Source organism: Pelophylax lessonae (genome assembly GCF_965119305.1).
Source record: "Pelophylax lessonae genome assembly, chromosome: 10".
Classification (NCBI taxonomy): Eukaryota; Metazoa; Chordata; class Amphibia; order Anura; family Ranidae; genus Pelophylax; species Pelophylax lessonae.
Window position 1 is genome coordinate 73,460,236 of NC_138777.1, and position 26,512 is coordinate 73,486,747.

The following is a 26,512-nucleotide window of genomic DNA, read 5'->3' on the forward strand; positions in this document are numbered from 1 at the left end:
TTTTCATAGTAAACTGTTCAACAGTCACAATAAAACACCTTATTGTTAAAGATGGCCTATAATTTGTATTTCTTCTCAAATCTTGTTTCTTTTTCTACAGACGCACAACACCAGTCTGAGTACAAAGGATTATTTATATATTTATATTGTGGGTATTCATATGCAGACAGGATTTATCAGACCCAGATAACAGGGTACAAGTAAGGGTAGAGCAGTGCAGTTGTAGCAAGGAAATATAAATACAAAATCTGAAATTAAAAAAAAAAAAAATATTAAAAATGCTTTGAGCTCACTGGTCCAGAATAAGATCATTTAACCCTTCCAGTACTGCAGGACAGGTCCCAGTATGTAGTGAAAGGGTTAAAGTGATGCAATGCGATTAGTGTATTTCAATTACTGTAGGAAAGCCTTATTTACAAGATTTTAAAAATTAAGAGCAGAAATCCAGAAAGACATCTTCAGTGGTCCAGTATTTTGGTCCCTAAAGTCACCAATTCATATTTTCTTTTTTTCTTTCTTGCATGGCATTGGCACACCAAGCGCTCACAGAGTCTTTGGGGTGTTGCCTCTTTTCCAGGCACTTTTTTGCCTCTTTTAAAAGGCTAGATTTTGGTCCTTACTGTCAAGTTGAGAATAAGTGCACTTTTCTGGTTAGAGAATTAAATACAAAACACAAGACGAGAAAACAAAAAACCATAAAATACGACAAAACACAAAAACTGTTCAAAAATTTCAGTAACTTGAAATAGCTTCTCCAACCCCTTAGCTGCAGCATCTATCAGTTCAGATTGCTTGTTAACAGAGACCTGCAAAGGGGTTTCTTGAAATGGGGAGTTGGTTCTTTCTTGGTAACTGATTAAGGGGGAGAGTCAGGAATATGTAGAAGGGTTGTAACAGAATCACAATATTAAACACATAGAAAAAAAATCATTAACTGGGGGAGAAGCTACACCCATTCTCAGCCATTCATTCCCCTTTATTGGACTAGGGAAATCCCATGTGTCTTGTTTGGGGTAGGGTTCCCTGTGTCTCCAGTGTGAATGCTCTCTGTTTTCCAGTTGGTCCCAGAAGGGTTTCCAGTGCTGCTTGGTTTGGTCCAGTGTTGTACATCCAGTGACGGGTGGGGCTGACCCCGTGGCTGCCTGCAGTCTGGGGGGCAAGTGACACATTTTTTGAGTCCAGTACAAGGAGGGAGATATATATATGGGTTTTCCAGCTGTTTGGCAAATACATCAGTCGCAGAGTCGGTAGAAATTGAAATAATAGTCTGTAACTTGTGAAATATCCACTGTAAAATCATAGCATCCTGATGCCTCCTAGGAGAGAGAGAAATGAAGGAACATTTAGCAGAGCCACATGTGCTAAAACAATAGAAATGGAAACTTGAGTGCTTTGGTTACTTTAAATACAACAGAACTTATTTAAAAGCTAAACTGCAGGAAAACAGCCAAGTAATTGTCTTGTGATCCAGACTTTTCCTTTAAGTATATGTGTATGTGCCCTTTGCTAAGCAGCAGAGCCCTGATTGGATCTATGTGCTGTCTCTATTTATTCCAGTAAGCAGAGTGCTGCTATGCAGGGGGATACTGAAGACTGGTATCGGGAGTTCGGGACATATTAAAGTGGTTATGCTAGTACTGTATTGTGTAAAATACACTGCTCAAAAGAATTAAAGGAACACACTGAAAACACATAAGATTTCAATGGGGAAAAATATCATACTGGATATCTATACTGATATGGACTGGGTAATGTGTTAGGAAGGAAAGGAAATTCTCAACCTACAGAGGGCTGAATTTAAAGACCCTGCAAAAATTAAAGTGAAAAAATGATGCAGCAGGCTAATCCATTATGCTGAAATTTCATTACAGCAACTCAAAATGGTACTGAGAAGTTTGTAGGGCCTCCCACGGGCTTGTATGCATGCCTGACAATGTTGAGGAATGCTCCTAATAAGACAGATGGTGTCCTGGGGTATTTCCTCCCAGATCTGGACCAGGGCATCACTGACCTCCTGAACCGACTGGCGCAACTATCAAACCAGTCATGTTGAACGATGTTACAGGGGGCAAAACATTCTCCATGGCTTCTCCAGACCCGTTCAAATCTGTTACGTGCTCAGGGTGAACCTGCTCTCATCTGTGCAAAAGTACAGAGCATCGGAGCGGACCTGCCAATTCTGGTGTTCAATGGCAAATGCCAATTGCGCTCCACAATGATGGGCAATGAGCACAGAGCCCACTAGAGGACATTGAGCCCTCAGGCCACCCTCATGATGTCTGTTTCTGATTGTTTGGTCAGAGACATTCACACCAATGGCCTGCTGGAAGTCATTTTGTAGGGCTCATCCTGTTTCTCCTTGCACAAAGGAGCAGATACTGGTCCTGCTGATGGGTTAAGGACCTTCTATGGCCCCCGTCCAGCTATTCTAGAGCAACTGCCTGTCTCCTGGAATTTCCTCTATGCTCTTTAGATTGTGCTGAAAGACACAGCAAACCTTCTGGCAATGGCTTGTTGGACTGCCTGTGTAACCTCTATAGGGTCCAAGTATTGCCTCATGCTACCAGTAGTGACACTGACCCTAGCCAAATGCAAAACTAGTGAAAAACAGTCAGAAAAGATGAGTAGGGAAAACAAAATGTCAGTGGCCTCCACCTGTAAAACCATTTCTGTTTTGGAGGTTGTCTCGTTGTTGCCCATCAAGTGCACCTGTTGTTTCATTAACACCAAAGCAGCTAAAACTGATTAACAACCCCCCTCTGCTACTTCACTGACCAGGTCAATATCACAGGAGTTTAATTGACAATGCTATACTCTGATTAAAAAGTGTTCCTTTAATTTTTTTTTGAGCAGTGTATATCCAGGATAGAAATATCATTTTTTTTTTTTTTTTTTTTTTTTTTTTTATGATTCTATTGAAATCATTGTAAACTCAAACAGCAATCAATGCAAATTGAGTGTCAAGTTGTATTAATGAGCAATGTGTGTTAAAACATGTATTGGTGTGTTTTGGGGGCCCAAAGAAGTGCCTCAGAATGCAACTTGATCTTGCTCCCTTTTTCTAAATGTATAGAGCCAAATTGGATACTTTACGAAAACCCATGGAAACAAACTGCTTCTACAGCACAAATCTATATATTTATTTCCCCCCCCCCTTTTTTTTTTTTTGTGCTTGAATGTGACTGGCTTACCGGTGGGGACACCCGCAGGTGGAAGGAGAAGTCCTGGGATGGATACACCTGAAGTGACCATAAATGGTACGAGGATGGGGCTGGTACAGCGCAAGCACCTGAAACCTGGGGAAAGAAAATTGATCATGAAGACTTGAAATATATACAGGGAACACATCTATTTGCACAGGGTGTTTTTAGGCCCATTCCCACCAGTGCGCAGTGCAATAAACAGCCCATTCAAAATAAATGGCTGCAAGCAAGAAAAATTGGTCTTGCCTTTTTTTTTTTTTTTTTTTTTTATATAACATTACTGGCTATGTAATGCGTTGCCATTCAAAATGAAGGGCAATGCATGTAAGGTGTGTTACTGCAATATGGCTGGTGTAATTGGGACTGTTCACCCAGGCATTGTCATGGTACTTAAGTCTGCTCCACCCTCTTTTTCACTAGCCAGGTTACCTGGAAACCCTTTTGTAACCCTTCTGTATGTAAGGCAGGGGAGCTATTCTCAAAATAACCATTATAGGATCCTAGTTTTTCACGCAAACACTCTGGTGTAATAAAGTGTTAGGCTGGCCATAGACGGCTCAAATCTCGGCTAGTCCAGCAGGAACCAGTTGAGATTCGAACTGTGTATAGGCAGGCTAAATGTATCAAGTTGATTGATCGATCAACTTGGGTACAACCAGCCTGTCAGGTTTTACTTGTGATTATGGCTAGCAGCTGCTAGAGCCGCTAGCAATAATTATAATTATACAGGATTTATATAGCACCAACAGTTTACAGTGGCTTGCGAAAGTATTCGGCCCCTTTGAACTTTGCGACCTTTTGCCACATTTCAGGCTTCAAACAAAGATATAAAACTGTAATTTTTGGTGAAGAATCAAAAACAAAATGGGACACAATCATGAAGTGGAACGAAATTTATTGGATATTTCAAACTTTGTTACCAAATAAAAAACTGGAAAATTGGGCGTGCAAAATTATTCAGCCCCTTTACTTTCAGTGCAGCAAACTCTCTCCAGAAGTTCAGTGAGGATCTCTGAATGATCCAATGTTGGCCTAAATGACTAATGATGATAAATAGAACCCACCTGTGTGTAATCAAGTCTCCGTATAAATGCACCTGCACTGTGATAGTTTCAGAGGTCCGTTTAAAGCGCAGAGAGCATCATGAAGAACAAGGAACACACCAGGCAGGTCCGAGATACTGTTGTGGAGAAGTTTAAAGCCGGATTTGGATACAAAAAGATTTCCCAAGCTTTAAACATCCCAAGGAGCACTGTGCAAGTGATAATATTGAAATGGAAGGAGTATCAGACCACTGCAAATCTACGAAGACCTGGCCGTCCCTCTAAACCTTCAACTCATACAAGGAGAAGACTGATCAGAGATGCAGCCAAGAGGCCCATGATCACTTTGGATGAACTGCAGAGATCTAGAGCTGAGGTGGGAGACTCTGTCCATAGGACAACAATCAGTCGTATACTGCACAAATCTGGCCTTTATGGAAGAGTGGCAAGAAGAAAGCCATTTCTTAAAGCTATCCATAAAAAGTGTTGTTTAAAATTTGCCACAAGCCACCTGGGAGACACCCCAAACATGTGGAAGAAGGTGCTCTGGTCAGATGAAACCAAAATCGAACTTTTTGGCAACAATGCAAAACTTTTGGCGTAAAAGCAACACAGCTCATCACCCTGAACACACCATCCCCACTGTCAAACATGGTGGTGGCAGCATCATGGTTTGGGCCTGCTTTTCTTCAGCAGGGACAGGGAAGATGGTTAAAATTGATGGGAAGATGGATGGAGCCAAATACAGGACCATTCTGGAAGAAAACCTAATGGAGTCTGCAAAAGACCTGAGACTGGGACGGAGATTTGTCTTGCAACAAGACAATGATCCAAAACATAAAGCAAAATCTACAATGGAATGGTTCACAAATAAACCTATCCAGGTATTAGAATGGCCAAGTCAAAGTCCAGACCTGAATACAATCGAGAATCTGTGGAAAGAACTGAAAACTGCTGTTAACAAACGCTCTCCATCCAACCTCACTGAGCTCCAGCTGTTCTGCAAGGATTTCAGTCTCTCGATGTGCAAAACTGATAGAGACATACCCCAAGCGACTTACAGCTGTAATCGCAGCAAAAGGTGGCGCTACAAAGTATTAACTTAAGGGGGCTGAATAATTTTGCACGCCCAATTTTTCAGTTTTTTATTTGTTAGAAAAGTTTGAAATATCCAATAAATTTCGTTCCACTTCATGATTGTGTCCCACTTGTATATTCTTCAAAAAAAATTACAGTTTTATATCTTTATGTTTAAAGCCAGAAATGTGGCAAAAGGTCAAAGTTCAAGGGGGCTGAATACTTTCGTAAGGCACTGTATGTAGCGCTTTACAATAAAAAAGAGGGAAAGCACAATTTACAATACAGTTCAATACAAAAGGAATAGGAGGGCCCTGCTCATGGAGCTTACAAATCTAAAGGGAGGCGATACTAAAGGTAGTGGCTGCTGGGGGAGATCTGATGGAGGGGACTCAAGTACAGATTATTATTCCCTGAATAAGTGTGTTTTCAAGGATAGCCTAAAGGCGGACAGGGTACGAGATGACCGTACATACTGGGGCAGGGAGTTCCAGAGGATGGGATAGACTCTGGAAAAGTCCCAGGGGCATGTGTGGGAGGAGGTCCCGGGAGGAACAGAGAGGACAATTTGGACAATATCTGCAGATGAGGTGGTGATGTAGCTGGATGGATGTTGTGGATGGCCTTTTATGTTGTGGTTCGTATTTTGAATTTTATACGATGGGGTAGGGGAAGCCAGTGAAGAGATTGGCAGAGAGGGAACCAGTCACGGATCGGTTAGTAAGGTGTATTCATCTGGCAGCAGCATTCATAATAGAGTGAAGGGGGATAGCCTGTTTAAAGGTAGGCCAGTGAGGAGGGGGTTGCAGTAGTTACGGTGGGAAATAACCAAGGAGTGAAAAAGTTGTTTTGTGGTGTCGTTAGTTAGGAAGGGGCGAACTCTTGAGATGTTACGGAGGTTAACCACTTGCCGACCGCCGCACGACTATCTACGGCGGCGGTCAGCCCCTCACAGGCAAAGTGACGTAGGGCTACGTCACTAGCTTGTGAGGGTCTAGGGAGCGAGCGCGCGCCGCCGGAGGCGCGCTCCCGCGTGGTCACGGACCCCCCCCGCGCGTGTGACCGGCGGACCCGATCGCCGCCGGCCACTCTGCGATCGGCGGGGGAGAGGGAGAAAGTCAGGCAGCTTGTGTAAACAAGCTGCCTGTCATTCTCCTCTCTGTATGAGAGATGATCACATGGATCTACTATGTAGATCCGTTGATCACTCTGCATACAGTTGAAGCCACAGCCAATCACAGTTAGAATCACGCCCCTAGGGACACACACAGCCCCTCCCTCTCAAATAAAGTTAACCCCTTCACTACCAGTGTATTTTTACAGTAACAGTGCATATATATAGCACTGATTACTGTAGAAATGTCACTGGTAACCCCAAAAGTGTCAAAAATGTCAGTCAAGGGTCCGATCTGTCCGCCGCAATGTCGCAGTACCGCAAAAAAAATCGCAGATCGCCGCCATTACGCGTTAAGAAAAAAAACAACAAAAATGACAAAAATCTTTCCCTTTGTTAGTAAACGCAATAACTTTTGCGCAAACCAATCAAAATACGCTTTTTGCGATTTTTTTTTTTACCAAACATAGGTAGCATAAAACAAATTGGCCGAAAATATTAAAAAAATTTGATTTTTACATTTTTTTTTGGGGGAATTTCATATAAAAAAAAGGGAAAAATATTGCTATTTTTGCAAAATTTACGCTCTTTTTTTGTTTATAGCGCGTGATCAAAAAATCGCACAGGTGATCAAATACTGCCAAAAGAAAGCTCTGTTTGTGGGAAAAAAAGGACGCCAAATTCGTTTCGGTACAGCGTCGCACGACCGCGCAATTGTCCGTTAAAGTCACGCAGTGCCGAATCGCAAAATACCCTCTGGTCGTTTAGCAGCCAAATCCTCCGGGGCTTAAGTGGTTAAGGTGGCAAGATTTAGCCAGTTATGGGTGTGGGGGCTGAAGGAGAGGTTAGAGTATAGGATTACACCCAGCACCCTGGCACGTGTGGAAGGACCAATGGTTGTGCCATTGATTTCAATGGTAAAGTCGTGTGAAGGGAATCAGGGAGGAGGAAATATTACAAGCTCAGTCTTAGAAAGGTTGAGTTTGAGGAAGTGGTGTGATATCCATACTGATATGTCACTTATCAAGTTTGTGATGATTGAGACGATGGAGTCGAGAGATAGATCTGGGTGTCGTCAGCATAAAGGTGGTAACGGAAGCCGTTGGAGGTTATCAACGAAATACACTCTTCTACCAGCGGAGACAGCTTCCTCCTCCCACCGCGAGAATAAAATTCCTCGACAGGAGGGATTCCCCTGTCAGCACTGCCTGTGTTGATGGGGGAATCGTGCAAATTGTCTTTTCTGCAATCCATGGTTGCAGGAAGGAAATTGGCACAGTCTTTGGCCTGCCTTAGTGCTAAGAAGTCTCCCACAGCCACCAGTCACACCTATATTAGAAGTTTAAATGTGGTGATACAAACAAGAAAGTTGCATAACCTGGGCCTCAAAAAGCAGACACGCCCAACCCACATATGAAGAGCTCTTTGAAATCTACCTAAAGCGGATTATATAAAACTCAAATAAAAGGAAACCTGAGCTGGAGAAATACGTAGGGTGTGACTGCCAAACTCATTTTAAATGTACTTTGCCTTGTTATGCTTATCCAATGACTTCAATGCTCTCTCTACATCATTGTCTTGAAACAAGTGCACAGATCAGGAGTGCTAACTTTGCTTTTGACTTTACTTGCTGCATGCTTGTTCCAAGTTAGTTACTTAGTTACCCTTGAGCTACAATATATTGAGTGGACTTTCAAATTTTAGCACTGTTTTCACTATTTACTGTATAGTATTAGTATATCACAGATAAACAGGCTGTTAACAAACCTGGGAGCAGCTCTGATCTTCTGAAGCAGAACTGGTTACAGATGTCGCACAGTTCTTACCCACTGATGATTCACAGAGATTCACTGACACAGGGAATGTGGAGCTAAACAGCAACAAACAAACGACATTTAAAAAGGGAAATAGCAACTGTACAATTAATAAAGTTGTCCTTTAATTAATCCCCCCATACTCTTAAGCTTGTCTGTTGTGTAAAATACTTTCCTACTAATTCCAGTAACATTCACTATGTGATCCACTGGAAAGAAATATCCCTGCCATGTCCTCTTATTGCGCTACAGCCCTATTAATTTCTATGGATGAGCCGTAGGTTGTAGGCTACCATGAGAATGGCTCATTCATAGGAATGAATGGGGCTTTGGCACTCCTGCGCAGTAATAAGAGGACCTGGTAGTGAACAGCCAGGTAGGGTCTGTACAGAAAATATCATTGGAACAGGAAAGAAGGTATTTTGCAAGGCAGGCTGCACTTTGAGGGGTGGTGGGAATTAGATCAAGGGAAACTGCAGTAAAGGCCACACAGGAAAGATTACATTCATATAATCCACTTACTTGACTTCCAGTGTCATTCTGCCAGTCAGTGAGCTGTGCTTGCTGAGAGGGAGTGAATAAGTGTAATTGCCTGCACTGCAAAGACAGACAAAGCTTAATTATTTTATTTATTTAAATAGTGCTGAAATACTATGCAGAACTTTACGTAGAACAAAAAAACAATCTCATCTGAGGCTGCTAAATTAACTTAGTCTAACATCCCTACACCATAGTGTCATGCACTTCTGTTGGGTCCAATCTGGGTGCTGATATAATCTATTGGTAGGCTATTGAATTGTGGAAGGGCAATAAAGCACCCATAGTAAACCAATAGAAACACAATATAAGCTTTGAAGTACCAATGGATATTCGATTATTTTCACCCTACATTGACAATATCAGCAGGATCAGGCATTAGGCTGGCCATACACTATACAATTTTCTTATTCAATTTCCTTTAGATTTACCTTAAACTATGTAGTGCAAGGGCCTGCCTGACTGCATACAAATTGAAAGTGTTTAGGTTTGACCCTATATTACATGGTTTTGGTAAATCTAAAGGAAAGTTGAACAAAAAAATTGTATAGTGTATGGCCAGCCTTAGTGGTAACACCTTTGGAAAAAGAAAGGCTTCACAGACATCTCAGCCAACAGATCTTAATGAAAGCCAAAGTGGACTTGTTTGCCCAAACTCAGAGCGGTGACATAGGGGGTCTACTGTACACACCATGCACACAAAGATAAATCAATTCACTGGTCATAACATTATTAAACATCTAACCTTTGTCAAACATTTTAATCCAGGTTTTGGAGTTCAAAGGTTCGAATGCTGATTTTAGGTTAAATAAATTCTAAGTGCATCAAAACAAAAAGGTGAGCACAGTTTTAGGCTTTGTTCACATGAGCTCACTTAAGTGTACATCTGTGAAAGGGCTGTGTTTTGTAGATCCTGCCATTAGAAATCATGGGGCCCTATACAGCCTACCTGACAGGGCCCCCTTGAACATCCATAGGACAATAATCAAACAGCATGTCAAGTGCAGGTGTAAGGAGTATCTATTGTACAGACTGCAGACAGTGTGAGAAGTATGGGTATGTAACATACAGAGTGTAAGTGTCAGCAGTATGTATCCTACAGAGTGCAGGTGTCAGGAGAATGGATCTTACAGAGTGCAGGAGTCAAAAGTGATTTTAAGGAGCCAAGCCATTTATTATTACTTCTCCTGCTCCCAAATGGAAAAAAGCCCTGACCTGGCTCTTTTGAACTAGTGGGGCCAGGGACCTTTGCTATAACAAAAGATAATTTCTCCTGCGCTCAAGTGGTATGCGGGAAGGTGAGAGGTCTATGAGCCCCATGGAAAATATAAATTCCCCTCTCTGCTCAAGGGACCCCTATTGGACTAATAGGATCAGGACCTAGTACAGGAGGGCTGGCTCTACCCCCCTATCAGCTGCCATGTGCCAACTTTTGCTGAACTTTCACTGTTTGAACCTTGTCTATAGCCGGGCTGGTTATCTGAGCACCGGTGCATCTTGTTGCCTGCATCGGAGACTGGGTTGAGCACAGTGGATCACTTTTGTCTGTGAGAGCCATGTTTTGCTTCAGAGGACACCCAGATGGGCCGTATGTTGGCATTCTATTAATTTAAATTGGGATGCAGCAGCTGCACAGACAGAGCTGCTGCTCCCAACTTATATATTAGTGTGGGTGTTTACACTTAAGTACGCCCCTGTGAACGAGGCCTTTTTTTGTGAACAGGTTTTTTTTATTTATTTATTTATTTTTTTCTAAAGCAGCCACAGTCTGAGTAGAAAGTCCTGTCCCCTGGCATCATGTTACAGAGATGCACCCTTGCTCTCTGTGTGGAGCCAGCGGTCTCTCTGAAGTCTGCCGCTTCTCCCCTGCTGGGTCTCCCCTACTGAAATCTCTCCAATCAGCAGTATGTAATTTGCTGCTTTATAGGTCTGACTCAGCAGGGGTGTGTGAGACTTTTTTTTTTTGTAAAAATGAAAGGTTGTCAGTTACAATATTTTACACAATTCACCTGCAGGTGTCTTGAGAGGAACAAAGGTGATCTGTAATGAGAGTGTCAGTCTCCAGGAGGCGAATGGAAGAAGCAACGGTACGGGATACTGCAATACAGAAAACAGTCTGTGAAACACATGACCACCCAAAATCATAAATACAAGGTAAACTGTAAATAGCTAGAAATGGTTAAAAAAATGTGTGACATTCAGTCATAAATGTAATTTCAGTGGAGATGCCTGTGTTATTTGGAAATGTAATACATATGTCACTGGCAAGTTTACGTTTCCATGTTTATTCTCATCCTCATATCCTGCTCAGTGCTGGCTATACACATTTCTGCTTTAAAGATGTTATTAAAGATATAAAATAATGTTAATAAAAGACAATTAAAGTAAACCTGTTTCCAGACCATGCACACTACAGTATTTTAGTAAAAGCACTTTTAAGCAAGACTCCATTTATCTCTATCTATAAGCATTGTGGAGAAAATAAGTACTAAGTTTGCAATACAAGCACTGAAATTTTAGCTTTTTTTCTACGAGAGATCATATGGGGAGTCTGCCAACCCAGCAGGTGTTTCTGGGTAAAAAAAAAACAGACTGAAACCGGACTTCAGAGGCTTTGTTGTAATTAGAGATTAGCTTTTAATGTGAAGTTATTTATTATTCAAAATCCCAACTAGAAATGAGCTTGGGCGTCCTTTAAACTCACCTGTAACCCTTATAATGAAATTGCATTTTCATATTGCTTTTTAATTTTGGCCTCAAAAATATCTAATAAATCCTCCCAATATCCTGGTTATTCTTGCTAACATAAATGACTTCATGTTATAGGATGTGATTGTAAACTGACTACATGGACAAGCCAGCCCACTCTCCTTTCAGGAATGTGAAAGGAGGGGAATGTGTTGGCCTTTTCCTCTATATAACACACCCACAGCTTGTAATACCTGTCTCACCTCAGAACTGCCATCAGTTGTCTGATCCTGATCCATGGTGCCATGACATATATTGGGAGGGACCCATAGGGGAAACCGCATCTTTAGTTATGTATACTTGTTATACTTTCTAATATTATCTGTATCTGTCATTACTTATAATAAATGTTATACTTATAAGTATTTGTGTGATCTCTCTTTGCACATACTGAATACAACCCCAAAAACATAAAATATCAAGTTTCCTTGACAAAATAAACCCGAAATCCAAACTTCTGTTTTTTTGTACTCCAATGAACTGTGGGTCAGGTCATTCCATGCCTCACAGTTTATGTGAGTTGCAGAGTGGTGAATGACCCTGCTTTGTCCTGTTTACTGCTATTACATTACTTACTGGGGACACTAGCTCTAGTGACCATGTTTAAATATTGGAACTCTCTGATTAGTGTATATTTGCACTTTTATGGGAGCTGCTGCAAGTATTGGTTATTAGAGTAGCATAAACTGTGGCACAGATGCTATTGGATTGAATTCTGACCAGGGATTCCCAAGCTTAGGGGGTATTTCCACTCGCTTCCTGTTTTGGCTACAGGACAGGAAGTGAAGGGACGTCCCCTTGGCAAACAGATGGCAAAAAAACTGACTGGGGTTATAAGCCCCCCTTACTCTATCCAAAGTAAAGAAAAAAGTTTTGCCTTAAGTTCTACTCTAGGTCACACTGCAGAAATAGTAGCCATTCATTTGTATATACCAGGACCAATGATTTCAACCAGTAACACACTGCTGAAAAGCTTCATCTGTTTTTTCTTAAAGTTGAGCTCCACCTAAAACAAGATGCTCTGCTTGTCTGTCTCCCCCCCCCCCCTCTGTTTCCACATTTGGCACCTTTCGGGGGAGGAGTGGGTACCTGGTTTGACAGATGTCCCCTCCCACTACCAGCTTACTTCGCTACGACAAAGTGAGACGGAAGTTCAGCCCCCCCTCCTTCCCTCCGCAGCCGGCCCATTTACAGATCCCAGTGCGATTCACGCATGCGCAGTAGGAAACCGGCTGTAAGACAGTCTCCCTTAGCCACGATGACGACACCAGCACCTGAGAGCCGATTCAAGACTCCGCTCGGGTGATGACACCGCTAGACAGGTAAGTGCCTTAGTAGGAAAAGTCAGCAGCTACAGTATTTGTAGCTAACTGACTTTTAATTTTTTTTTTGGGGGGGGGGGGTCAGAACTCCTCTTTAAGTGGAACTTCAGACAGCTAAACACACAGTAAAAATAAAAGTTTACTGCTTTACCTAAGGGTCTTGCCATTTTATTTATCCAGCCCTGTGATTTACACACCTCTGCCATCCTGTATGGCTAGAAAGATGACTGTGCTACATTCTAGTTTAGTTTTAGAGCTTTCTGATTCAGCTCCACTCTTTCATGGTTCACCTATCTGAATTTAATTGCACAGAGGTAGATGTATTATCCAGAAAGCAGGCAGGAGGTGGAAAGGGGACTTTCCTAAACCAAGAAACCGCTCACCCGGCTGTACACTGTGGCAGATGTGTGTAAATGACAAGAATCGCTTTACAGAATTCTAAACTGTAAGGGCAGATAGTACAGAAAATGCATATGTGTCAGTTCTCTGGAGCAGGGCCCTCCAACCCTCCTGTCTTGCATTGTATTGCAACTGTACAGTCTCCCTTAATTTGGTAAAGTGCCACACAAGCTGTTGGCAACTAGCCATTTAGCTGATTGCCTGGAATTCAAGCAAAAGGCTTAGATATCAAACTAAAGAAAACTTTTGGGAGCGGATAAAGTAATGGATATCTCACCATTTGCTTGTGTGACATCAGCAGTAGTGGTGATCATGGTCTCTTCCGCCACACTTCTCTTATTGCGGAGGTCTTGACCAGGCAGGCTGTTGGGGCTGTGTTTAGTTTTGCTCTGAGTGTATTGGGGTGGGGGACTTACAGGGCGAGCTGGAGTTTGTAAAGAGTTGCGGCTCTTATCTAGGACCCGGGATTTTGCCTTTCTGATGGTGACTGATGAAGCATTGTCTGTAAAAGAGATTAAAAGATTTATGATTTCATGCAGACAGATGCATCAAGAAATGAAAAAAGAGAGAACAATGCTGCCTACAGTATTTAAAGTGCATACAAAGTCAATGGGAAGGTTTGTGACCATAAAAGATTAATGAAATACCCCTTGTACCTGTACAAAAAAAGGTTCCTGTCCCTAAATTCTAACCCCTTTGCATGAATGCCTCCTGTCCATTTCACACACTACCACCATGGAAAATACTTACTGACAAAATCCTGTACTGTATATCTACATACTTTCTAAGGCAGCATTTCTCAACCTGGGGGTCGAACGACCCTTTCACAGGGGTCGCCTTAGACCATCGTAAAAAGACATATTTTCAATGGTCTTAGGCAGAGAACCCACCGCGGCACTGAAACCTGAAAAAAAAATTACCGCAGCCGGCCCAACAGGTACACTGCGCATGCGCCGCTGCCACTCTGGAAAGCCCGTACATGCTCGGCTATTCTCGGGCAGACGGCGCATGCTCAGTGACATGTTGGCGCCAGGCGGCACCATTTTTAAATGCAAGGTGCCTCACTAAATGGTAAGTGAGACCCCTCTGCAGCCCCTGCATCTCCTCAGGAGATGCAGTGCTGTGAGCATGGTACAGGAGATTTTCCTGGAGACTCTCCTGTACCATACCCGCAGCACTGCATCTCCTGTACTATGCCCACAGCTCTGCATGTACCATGCCCACAACCCTGCATCATGCCTGCAGCCCTGCATCTCTTACACCATGCCCGCAGCCCTGCATCTCCTACACCATGCCCGCAGCCCCTGCATCTCCTGCACCATGCCCGCAGCCCCTGCACCATCCCGGCAGCCCCTGCACCATGCCCACAGCTCTGTATGTACCATGCCCACAACCCTGCATCATGCCCGCAGCCCTGCATCTCCTACACCATTCCCGCAGCCCCTGCATCTCCTGTACCATGCCCACAGCCCCTGCATCAATTTGTAACAATAAAAATACATCCTGCATATCAGATATTTACATACCGATTAATAACAGTAGCAAAATTACAGTTATGAAGTAGCAATGAAAATAATTTTATGGTTGGGGGTCACCGCAACATGAGGAACTGTATTAAAGGGTCGCGGCATTAGGAATGTTGAGAACCACTGGTCTAAGGCCTTGCAGCTCCCCCGAATACGTCAGTTTGAAACTATAGCTTTCGGCACTGAGATCAAGGCACTGGGATAGTTTGGCCTACAGGGGTTGGTCTTTGGCACACATAGGAACCTAACACAGGAGATGTGAGAATGCAAGCAAGATTTCATTCAAAGGTTTTTCTGTTAGGGTTGTTATTAGTGTTACAGGGAGAGTCAGTGTGAGGTTTACAACACTTTTAACATTTGAGTTTGAAAGAGGGTTAGTGTTAGGGCTACAGCAAAAATTAGTGTGGTATTTTTTTTAGAGAGAGGGTTAGTATTGGGGTTATAGGGATGGTTAGTGTACAGGTTACAGATAGTGTGTACAGAGAGGGTTAAATTAAGGGGTACAGTTAGTGTTTGGGTTACACAGAGAGTAAGGTGGACCACGTGTTGTAGGAAAAAAAAAAATAGCTGGACTACCACAGAGCTCTTTTGTTTCTCCAACTGGAATGGCTCCCCATGCCTCCCTGCTGGGAGAACACATTGATTATTGCTAGAGGCTAAACCTCTGGCAATAATTGCATGCTGAAAATCTGACATGCTGGTTGTACCCAAGTCAATTGATGGATCGACTTGGGTACAATTAGCCTGCCCACAGATGTTTCAAATATGGGCCGGCTCCTGCTGAACCAGCTGAGATTTCGAGCCATCTATGGCTGGCTTAATTGATATCACACCCTTGGTTTTCCCAAAGTGATACTAAAGTCACTTTTTTTTTTTTTTTCTTTAAAAATGGCTCCAAGCGCTGGCTGGTGTGTTCTGGTGCGGAGGGGGGGTGCTTCCCCCTGTCAGAACACAACAGCAGAGCGTGGAGAACACTGTACTAATATTGCAAAGCATGCAATGTTAGTACAATAATCTCCTCTGCTGTGCTATTGTGTTCTGAAAGGGGGAACACCCGAACACTCTGGTCAGCGCTGATCAGAAGCCTGAAGGAGTCATGCCCCTTCAACAGAAGTTGGCTTCTGTCTGACGAGCTGCAGCACACATGGGCTGAATGTCGGCCAATTTCTATTGAACTGGCCAATGTCACCCAACATTCCGCCCATGTGTACTAGGCTTTAGGGTAAAACATATCTCTCAGCACCAGGAGCTCTTTGCCAAAATTACCATCACTGTTCTTCCAGCACTGAAAAAAATGCACCATGGTAACTATGTCTGAATACATCCCGAGTCAGCACTCAGGTTCCTGAGTACAGGAGATCCTTATTTCTTCATACTGGCAATCCTTACCTGTTACTGAGCTCTCAGGACGAGAAGCTGTTTTTCCATATGTGACAGCAGGAGAAGTAAAGACACCAGGAGGTCTGGAGCAGCAGATAGCTTGACACGGTGGATTGAGACAAAGATTTATGGTGATGGAAGGATTCTGATTATGTAGCCAGCCTTCTAAAAAGTGAACAATACAAATGCTTATTCGTCAATATCATAAGAAATCCTAATCTAAAATAAGCGGAGAGGGGGAACTGACCTGTACTTTTTGTGCCGTTGATGGGTGGGGTGATGGAACCTCTCAGCTTTGTGGTATCAAAGTTTTGACTTGAGCTAAAAAGAATGAAACATAAGATATGTGGGGTGAGAATGCCATTGGACTAAATTCCAGAAACATTCTAGATGTTAATGGTGATATAAGCCAAAGAGACATACCGTGCACATACAGCAAAAGGAAGAGTGAGACGGATCTTTCGGAAGAAAGTCAGAGTGCAGGTGCCAGGTGGAGTGAAAACACTGCCAAAGGTAGACAGCAAGAGGAAGAGGACAGCGCCAAACAAAGGACAAGGAAAGGAGGTACAGAAGTCAGTGCAGATAAGGAAATCACAGCTCAGCTTAAACAATCTGGCCCCTTCTCTCTAAAACATATTTTGCGCAGTAATGTGCCTTATGTTAAAGCAGGCAATCCATTTTGAATGGGCTCCCAACGAACAGTAGCACACAGCAAAACACACATTACTGCAACACATAGGTTTGGAGGGAACCTCAAGAATATCACAGAAGCCAGCACAATTCCAGACAAATTTATAAGTCTAACATTAAGGAGACCCTGCCAACACCATCTGGGAAGCAGCAGTTTTTGGCTCTGAGGAAGGGGGTTCTCCCTCGAAACGCCTCAGCCTAGCCACAGCAGCTCCATGCGGTTCGCTGCATGCCATCCAGCATTATGCAGTGCCTGGCTACCTTGGAGACTTTTAATTAATTCATTGATTTGTCAATATGTGTGTATTTTCACACCATTTTTGTGAGTATATTTTATGCATTTTACTATTTTAATGAATGTTTTTAGTGGTAATGCACTAGGTCGGTGCGCCCCTCTTTTTGTTATCTTTTCCAGTTTGTATCGAACACCATCGGGGAGCCTTCCCTGCTGGCAGAGTACAATTAGTGGCACTAATCGTTTGGGAAAAACCCAACTGCCGGGTGCCCATAAATGGATCGAAATTTGGCCGGTCCCTGCTGAACCAGCTGAATTTCCATCCAGGTATAGCTGGCTTTAGTCCGCTGGAGGTGCTGACATCACATCCAATATGGTGTTTGATGTCAACACAATGGAGGATTTTACAGGTAAAAAACATATAAAATATGTCAAAAAGTACATACAATGATTTTTTTTTTTAAACAAATGGTCTGGGGACAGGGTCTCTTTAATATACAGACTGAATGCCCTGATCAGTATTACACATTTAACAGAATAATTGTTGTAACACTTAAATAAAAGACTGATTGCTGAGGGTCATTACTATAAAAAAAAAAAACATTTTTAAGTGTCTCTTTTCTAAAGGGAAAAAAACAGCTTTTGCTTTGAGTCAATAAATATTAAACATGGAAAAAATCACACCAGCCAAATGCAATGAACCAGAAAATAAGGAAAACGCTCCTTTAGGGCCCCTTGCACATGGGATCCACAAGCAAGGAAGTATACGCCATTCCAGGTGAGAGCAATCCACCCAGTAGTAACCAGGTGCAAGTCCAGTCCGCGGTCTGGGCAAATCCAATGTGAGCAAGAAGGTATGACCGCACTCCAGTGGATGAAGGATAAAATGTATCTCTTTTAGGGTTGAGCGGACACCTAGATGTCCGTGTTCGACGGGTTCGGCCGAACTTTAAAAAAAAGTCCGGGTCCGTGTCCCGGACTTTTACCGAACTTTTCCCGGACACCGAACCCCATTGAAGTCAATGGGGACCCGAACTTTAAGGCACTAAAATGGCTCTAAAACACCAAAGGAAAGGGCTAGAGTGCTGCAAATGGCAGCAAAACGTAATTAAGAGCATGGCAAGTGCTCTGCAAACAAATGTGGATAGGGAAATAACTTAAAACAACAAAAAAAAACAGAAAAATAAAACAATGTTCTTCTTCATCTCTGAAGGACGAGGCCCATATGGAGTAGGAGGGAGGTTGAGGTGGTGGTGGATGTGGCGGTGACATAGGCGTGCGCACAGGGTGTGCTGGGTGTGCCTGGGCACACCCTAATCACCTAGGGCACATAGCATTGCCAGTGAGGAGATGGGAAAGATCTCCCTGGGACCTGCTCTGCTCTATTTCTCCTTGCCTACAGGTACATGGCCCCGATACATTACTCTCCCTGCTGGCAAACACATGCATGTGTATTTCAACTTTGGGGTGCACACCTTAATGCAATAGGCTGCGCACACCTATGGGCGGTGTAGGTGGAAGCGGCGGTGGAGGAGGACCAGGGCCGGATTAACAGCATCATGGGCTTGGTGCTGAGGATTTTGAAGGGCCTTAAGGGCCGTGCCTTGCCATGCACCCAGAGGAGGAAGGGTGCAGCCATGCATGCCTAATTCAACATGGGATGCTGTCTCTGAAGCCCATAAACACATCCATGCATCGCCAACTGTCCCTCCTTGTCCGGCCTTCACGCTGTGTGGGGAGGTTCTGAGGGTGCTGCCTGGGGAAGCGAGCATAGAAGCCAGACTTCTGTGTTTACAAGTGACAGAAGAGCGGTAACAGTGAATATGGCCAACCCGGGGCCTATATAAAAGGTAGGGGCCTGGAGCTGCAGCTCCAATAGCCCCTACATTAATCTGGCCCTGAGGAGGAGGACGAGGTAGCCAACACTGCTTCTTTTCAAAAATTTTAAATGAGGGTACACCCCAAAAGAGTGAGAAAGAGCAAAAATGGAACAATGGGTGGGTAAGGTCGGTATCCATTGCTATTCTGCATAAGGTACGGAAAAGTCCCGTGGGATCCATGCCTGGTTCATTTTAATGAACGTGAGCTTGTCCACATTGTCTCTGGACAGGCGGCTGCGCTTGTCTGTTATAACGCCCCCAGCCGTGCTAAATACCCGTTCAGATAATACACTGGCTGCAGGGCACGCCAGCACCTCCAAGGCGTAAAGGGCAAGCTCAGGCCATGTGCCCAATTTGGAGACCCAGAAGTTGAAGGGGGCAGACCCGTCATTCACTACATGTAGGCGTGTGCACACATACTGCTCCACCATGTTGGTAAAATTCTGCCTCCTGCTAAGACGTTCCATCTGAGCTGCTGGTGCTGCTGTTTGTTGTGGCGTGCTGACAAAGCTTTTCCACATTTCGGCCATGCTAACCCTGCCTTCTGAGGTGCTGGCGGTGCCCTGGTTGCGTTGGCGACCTCCTCCTCCTCCTCCTCTGCCTTGTGCTTCCACTGTGGCCCCGCTGTCAGATGGGAATGCCAGCAGCATGGCGTCTACCAGCGTGCGCTTGTACTCGCGCATCTTGCGATCGCGCTCCAGTGAGTGAATTAAGGACGGTACGTTGTCCTTGTAACGGGGATCCAGCAGCGTGGCCACCCAGTAATCAGCACAAGTTAGAATGTGGGCAACTCGGCGGTCGTTGTGGAGACACTGCAGCATGTAATCGCTCATGTGTGCCAGGCTGCCCAGAGGCAACGAAAGGCTGTCCTCTGTGGGAGGTGTATCGTCCGTGTCCTCTGTATCCCCCCAGCCACGCACCAGTGATGGCCATGAGCTGGCCTGGGTGCCACCCTGCTGTGAACATGGTTCCATCTCCTCCTCCAGCTCCTCCTCCTCCTCATCCTCCTCATCCTCCAGAACTGTGCCCCTGCTGGACAATTGCGTCCCTGGCGTTTGCGTGTGCAGGAACCCACCCTCGGAGCCCCTTGCGAATGACTGCCCTGAAAGCCTTGGAAATGTTACCTCTTCATCCTCCTCCTCCTCCTCATCCTGTGCCACATCCTCTTCCATCATCGCCCGAATTGTTTTTTCAAGGAGGCATAGAAGTGGGATAGTTAAGCTGAGAACGGCGTCATTGCCACTGGCCATGTTGGTGGAGTACTCAAAACAGCGCAACAAGGCACACAGGTCTCGCATGGAGGCCCAGTTAAATTAAATAGCGGAATAGAAAATATGATCCAAAAAAAGTGTATGTATATCACACGTACACAACCACACTGGGCCCCAATTACTATTGTTTGTACCCCTAAAAGGCTAGATGAGGAGTAGGGGGAGTATGGAACAGGCAGCACCCTCAAACCTTCAGAAGTATGAGATGAACCCCAACAACTTGGAAAGGTGGATCTCTCTCACACGTACCAACACAGACTATCCCCCAATTTAACTGATCCCCAAAGGTTTTTGATTAAATAGCGGAATAGAAAATATGATCCAAAAAAAGTGTATGTATATCACACGTACACAACCACACTAGGCCCCAATTACTATTGTTTGTACCCCTAAAAGGCTAGATGAGGAGTAGGGGGGGTATGGAACAGGCAGCACCCTCAAACCTTCAGAAGTATGAGATGAACCCCAACAACTTGGAAAGGTGGATCTCTCTCACACGTACCAACACAGACTATCCCCCAATTTAACTGATCCCCAAAGGTTTTTGATTAAATAGCGGAATAGAAAATATGATCCAAAAAAAGTGTATGTATATCACACGTACACAACCACACTAGGCCCCAATTACTATTGTTTGTACCCCTAAAAGGCTAGGAGTAGGGGGAGTATGGAACAGGCAGCACCCTCAAACCTTCAGAAGTATGAGATGAACCCCAACAACTTGGAAAGGTGGATCTCTCTCACACGTACCAACACAGACTATCCCCCAATTTAACTGATCCCCAAAGGTTTTTGATTAAATAGCGGAATAGAAAATATGATCCAAAAAAAGTGTATGTATATCACACGTACACAACCACACTAGGCCCCAATTACTATTGTTTGTACCCCTAAAAGGCTAGATGAGGAGTAGGGGGGGTATGGAACAGGCAGCACCCTCAAATCTTCAGAAGTATGAGATGAACCCCAAAAACTTGGAAAGGTGGATCTCTCTCACACGTACCAACACAGACTATCCCCCAATTTAACTGATCCCCAAAGGTTTTTGATTAAATAGCGGAATAGAAAATATGATCCAAAAAAAGTGTATGTATATCACACGTACACAACCACACTAGGCCCCAATTACTATTGTTTGTACCCCTAAAAGGCTAGATGAGGAGTAGGGGGGGTATGGAACAGGCAGCACCCTCAAACCTTCAGAAGTATGAGATGAACCCCAACAACTTGGAAAGGTGGATCTCTCTCACACGTACCAACACAGACTATCCCCCAATTGAACTGATCCCCAAAGGTTTTTGATTAAATAGCGGAATAGAAAATATGATCCAAAAAAAGTGTATGTATATCACACGTACACAACCACACTAGGCCCCAATTACTATTGTTTGTACCCCTAAAAGGCTAGATGAGGAGTAGGGGGGGTATGGAACAGGCAGCACCCTCAAACCTTCAGAAGTATGAGATAAACCCCAACAACTTGGAAAGGTGGATCTCTCTTACACGTACCAACACAGACTATCCCCCAATTTAACTGATCCCCAAAGGTTTTTGATTAAATAGCGGAATAGAAAATATGATCCAAAAAAAGTGTATGTATATCACACGTACACAACCACACTGGGCCCCAATTACTATTGTTTGTACCCCTAAAAGGCTAGATGAGGAGTAGGGGGAGTATGGAACAGGCAGCACCCTCAAACCTTCAGAAGTATGAGATGAACCCCAACAACTTGGAAAGGTGGATCTCTCTCACACGTACCAACACAGACTATCCCCCAATTTAACTGATCCCCAAAGGTTTTTGATTAAATAGCGGAATAGAAAATATGATCCAAAAAAAGTGTATGTATATCACACGTACACAACCACACTAGGCCCCAATTACTATTGTTTGTACCCCTAAAAGGCTAGATGAGGAGTAGGGGGGGTATGGAACAGGCAGCACCCTCAAACCTTCAGAAGTATGAGATGAACCCCAACAACTTGGAAAGGTGGATCTCTCTCACACGTACCAACACAGACTATCCCCCAATTTAACTGATCCCCAAAGGTTTTTGATTAAATAGCGGAATAGAAAATATGATCCAAAAAAAGTGTATGTATATCACACGTACACAACCACACTAGGCCCCAATTACTATTGTTTGTACCCCTAAAAGGCTAGGAGTAGGGGGAGTATGGAACAGGCAGCACCCTCAAACCTTCAGAAGTATGAGATGAACCCCAACAACTTGGAAAGGTGGATCTCTCTCACACGTACCAACACAGACTATCCCCCAATTTAACTGATCCCCAAAGGTTTTTGATTAAATAGCGGAATAGAAAATATGATCCAAAAAAAGTGTATGTATATCACACGTACACAACCACACTAGGCCCCAATTACTATTGTTTGTACCCCTAAAAGGCTAGATGAGGAGTAGGGGGGGTATGGAACAGGCAGCACCCTCAAATCTTCAGAAGTATGAGATGAACCCCAAAAACTTGGAAAGGTGGATCTCTCTCACACGTACCAACACAGACTATCCCCCAATTTAACTGATCCCCAAAGGTTTTTGATTAAATAGCGGAATAGAAAATATGATCCAAAAAAAGTGTATGTATATCACACGTACACAACCACACTAGGCCCCAATTACTATTGTTTGTACCCCTAAAAGGCTAGATGAGGAGTAGGGGGGGTATGGAACAGGCAGCACCCTCAAACCTTCAGAAGTATGAGATGAACCCCAACAACTTGGAAAGGTGGATCTCTCTCACACGTACCAACACAGACTATCCCCCAATTTAACTGATCCCCAAAGGTTTTTGATTAAATAGCGGAATAGAAAATATGATCCAAAAAAAGTGTATGTATATCACACGTACACAACCACACTAGGCCCCAATTACTATTGTTTGTACCCCTAAAAGGCTAGATGAGGAGTAGGGGGGGTATGGAACAGGCAGCACCCTCAAACCTTCAGAAGTATGAGATGAACCCCAACAACTTGGAAAGGTGGATCTCTCTTACACGTACCAACACAGACTATCCCCCAATTTAACTGATCCCCAAAGGTTTTTGATTAAATAGCGGAATAGAAAATATGATCCAAAAAAAGTGTATGTATATCACACGTACACAACCACACTAGGCCCCAATTTCTATTGTTTGTACCCCTAAAAGGCTAGATGAGGAGTAGGGGGGGTATGGAACAGGCAGCACCCTCAAACCTTCAGAAGTATGAGATGAACCCCAACAACTTGGAAAGGTGGATCTCTCTCACACGTACCAACACAGACTATCCCCCAATTTAACTGATCCCCAAAGGTTTTTGATTAAATAGCGGAATAGAAAATATGATCCAAAAAAAGTGTATGTATATCACACGTACACAACCACACTAGGCCCCAATTACTATTGTTTGTACCCCTAAAAGGCTAGATGAGGAGTAGGGGGGGTATGGAACAGGCAGCACCCTCAAACCTTCAGAAGTATGAGATGAACCCCAACAACTTGGAAAGGTGGATCTCTCTCACACGTACCAACACAGACTATCCCCCAATTTAACTGATCCCCAAAGGTTTTTGATTAAATAGCGGAATAGAAAATATGATCCAAAAAAAGTGTATGTATATCACACGTACACAACCACACTAGGCCCCAATTACTATTGTTTGTACCCCTAAAAGGCTAGATGAGGAGTAGGGGGGGTATGGAACAGGCAGCACCCTCAAACCTTCAGAAGTATGAGATGAACCCCAACAACTTGGAAAGGTGGATCTCTCTCACACGTACCAACACAGACTATCCCCCAATTTAACTGATCCCCAAAGGTTTTTGATTAAATAGCGGAATAGAAAATATGATCCAAAAAAAGTGTATGTATATCACACGTACACAACCACACTAGGCCCCAATTACTATTGTTTGTACCCCTAAAAGGCTAGATGAGGAGTAGGGGGGGTATGGAACAGGCAGCACCCTCAAACCTTCAGAAGTATGAGATGAACCCCAACAACTTGGAAAGGTGGATCTCTCTCACACGTACCAACACAGACTATCCCCCAATTTAACTGATCCCCAAAGGTTTTTGATTAAATAGCGGAATAGAAAATATGATCCAAAAAAAGTGTATGTATATCACACGTACACAACCACACTAGGCCCCAATTACTATTGTTTGTACCCCTAAAAGGCTAGGAGTAGGGGGAGTATGGAACAGGCAGCACCCTCAAACCTTCAGAAGTATGAGATGAACCCCAACAACTTGGAAAGGTGGATCTCTCTCACACGTACCAACACAGACTATCCCCCAATTTAACTGATCCCCAAAGGTTTTTGATTAAATAGCGGAATAGAAAATATGATCCAAAAAAAGTGTATGTATATCACACGTACACAACCACACTGGGCCCCAATTACTATTGTTTGTACCCCTAAAAGGCTAGATGAGGAGTAGGGGGGGTATGGAACAGGCAGCACCCTCAAACCTTCAGAAGTATGAGATGAACCCCAACAACTTGGAAAGGTGGATCTCTCTCACACGTACCAACACAGACTATCCCCCAATTTAACTGATCCCCAAAGGTTTTTGATTAAATAGCGGAATAGAAAATATGATCCAAAAAAAGTGTATGTATATCACACGTACACAACCACACTAGGCCCCAATTACTATTGTTTGTACCCCTAAAAGGCTAGATGAGGAGTAGGGGGGGTATGGAACAGGCAGCACCCTCAAACCTTCAGAAGTATGAGATGAACCCCAACAACTTGGAAAGGTGGATCTCTCTCACACGTACCAACACAGACTATCCCCCAATTTAACTGATCCCCAAAGGTTTTTGATTAAATAGCGGAATAGAAAATATGATCCAAAAAAAGTGTATGTATATCACACGTACACAACCACACTAGGCCCCAATTACTATTGTTTGTACCCCTAAAAGGCTAGATGAGGAGTAGGGGGGGTATGGAACAGGCAGCACCCTCAAACCTTCAGAAGTATGAGATGAACCCCAACAACTTGGAAAGGTGGATCTCTCTCACACGTACCAACACAGACTATCCCCCAATTTAACTGATCCCCAAAGGTTTTTGATTAAATAGCGGAATAGAAAATATGATCCAAAAAAAGTGTATGTATATCACACGTACACAACCACACTAGGCCCCAATTACTATTGTTTGTACCCCTAAAAGGCTAGGAGTAGGGGGAGTATGGAACAGGCAGCACCCTCAAACCTTCAGAAGTATGAGATGAACCCCAACAACTTGGAAAGGTGGATCTCTCTCACACGTACCAACACAGACTATCCCCCAATTTAACTGATCCCCAAAGGTTTTTGATTAAATAGCGGAATAGAAAATATGATCCAAAAAAAGTGTATGTATATCACACGTACACAACCACACTAGGCCCCAATTACTATTGTTTGTACCCCTAAAAGGCTAGATGAGGAGTAGGGGGAGTATGGAACAGGCAGCACCCTCAAATCTTCAGAAGTATGAGATTGTGTTCACTGTACCCCACAAAGATTGAGTTCACTGCACCCCACAATGATTGTGTTCACTGCACCCCACAAAGATTGTGTTCACTGCACCCCACAAAGATTGTGTTCACTGTACCCCCCAAAGATTGTGTTCACTGCACCCCACAAAGATTCTGTTCACTGTACCCCACAAAGATTGTGTTCACTGCACCCTAAAAGGATGTTGTTCACTGCACCCCACAAAGATTGTGTTCACTGCACCCTAAAAGGATGTTGTTCACTGCACCCCAAAAAGATTGTGTTCACTGTACCCCCCCAAAGATTGTGTTCACTGCACCCCACAAAGATTGTGTTCACTGCACCCCAAAAAGATTGTGTTCACTGTACCCCCCAAAGATTGTGTTCACTGCACCCCAAAAAGATTGTGTTCACTGTACCCCCCAAAGATTGTGTTCACTGCACCCCACAAAGATTCTGTTCACTGTACCCCACAAAGATTGTGTTCACTGCACCCCAAAAAGATTGTGTTCACTGTACCCCCCCAAAGATTGTGTTCACTGCACCCCACAAAGATTCTGTTCACTGCACCCCACAAAGGATTTTGTTCACTGCACCCCAAAAAGATTGTGTTCACTGCACCCCAAAAAGGATTTTGATCACTGCACCCCAAAAAGGATGTTGTTCACTGCACCCCAAAAATGATTTTGTTCACTCCACCCCAAAAAGATTGTGTTCACTGCACCCCACAAAGATTGTGTTCACTGCACCCCAAAAAGATTGTGTTCACTGTACCCC

The 26,512-nt window shown here is 43.7% G+C and overlaps 1 protein-coding gene across 4 annotated transcripts in view; it reads right to left on the reverse strand.

Moving 5' to 3' along the window:
- Positions 1-509: 509 nt before the first annotated feature.
- The window catches only part of MYRF (myelin regulatory factor), a 250,799-nt gene continuing 224,796 nt past the window's right edge, over positions 510-26,512 (reverse strand). For 2 of the 4 annotated variants that reach the window (XM_082269822.1, XM_082269821.1), the window contains exons 19-27: positions 16,587-16,667; positions 16,411-16,484; positions 16,173-16,328; positions 13,535-13,759; positions 10,798-10,885; positions 8,774-8,848; positions 8,205-8,307; positions 3,192-3,296; positions 510-1,316 (exon numbers count right to left, since the gene is read on the reverse strand). In XM_082269822.1, coding sequence (XP_082125948.1) covers positions 1,233-1,316; positions 3,192-3,296; positions 8,205-8,307; positions 8,774-8,848; positions 10,798-10,885; positions 13,535-13,759; positions 16,173-16,328; positions 16,411-16,484; positions 16,587-16,667 — 991 coding nt within the window. In that variant the 3' untranslated portion in view covers positions 510-1,232. The remainder of the gene's footprint in view (positions 1,317-3,191; positions 3,297-8,204; positions 8,308-8,773; positions 8,849-10,797; positions 10,886-13,534; positions 13,760-16,172; positions 16,329-16,410; positions 16,485-16,586; positions 16,668-26,512) is intronic. The other 2 variants (XM_082269824.1, XM_082269823.1) reach the window with 1 other exon arrangement.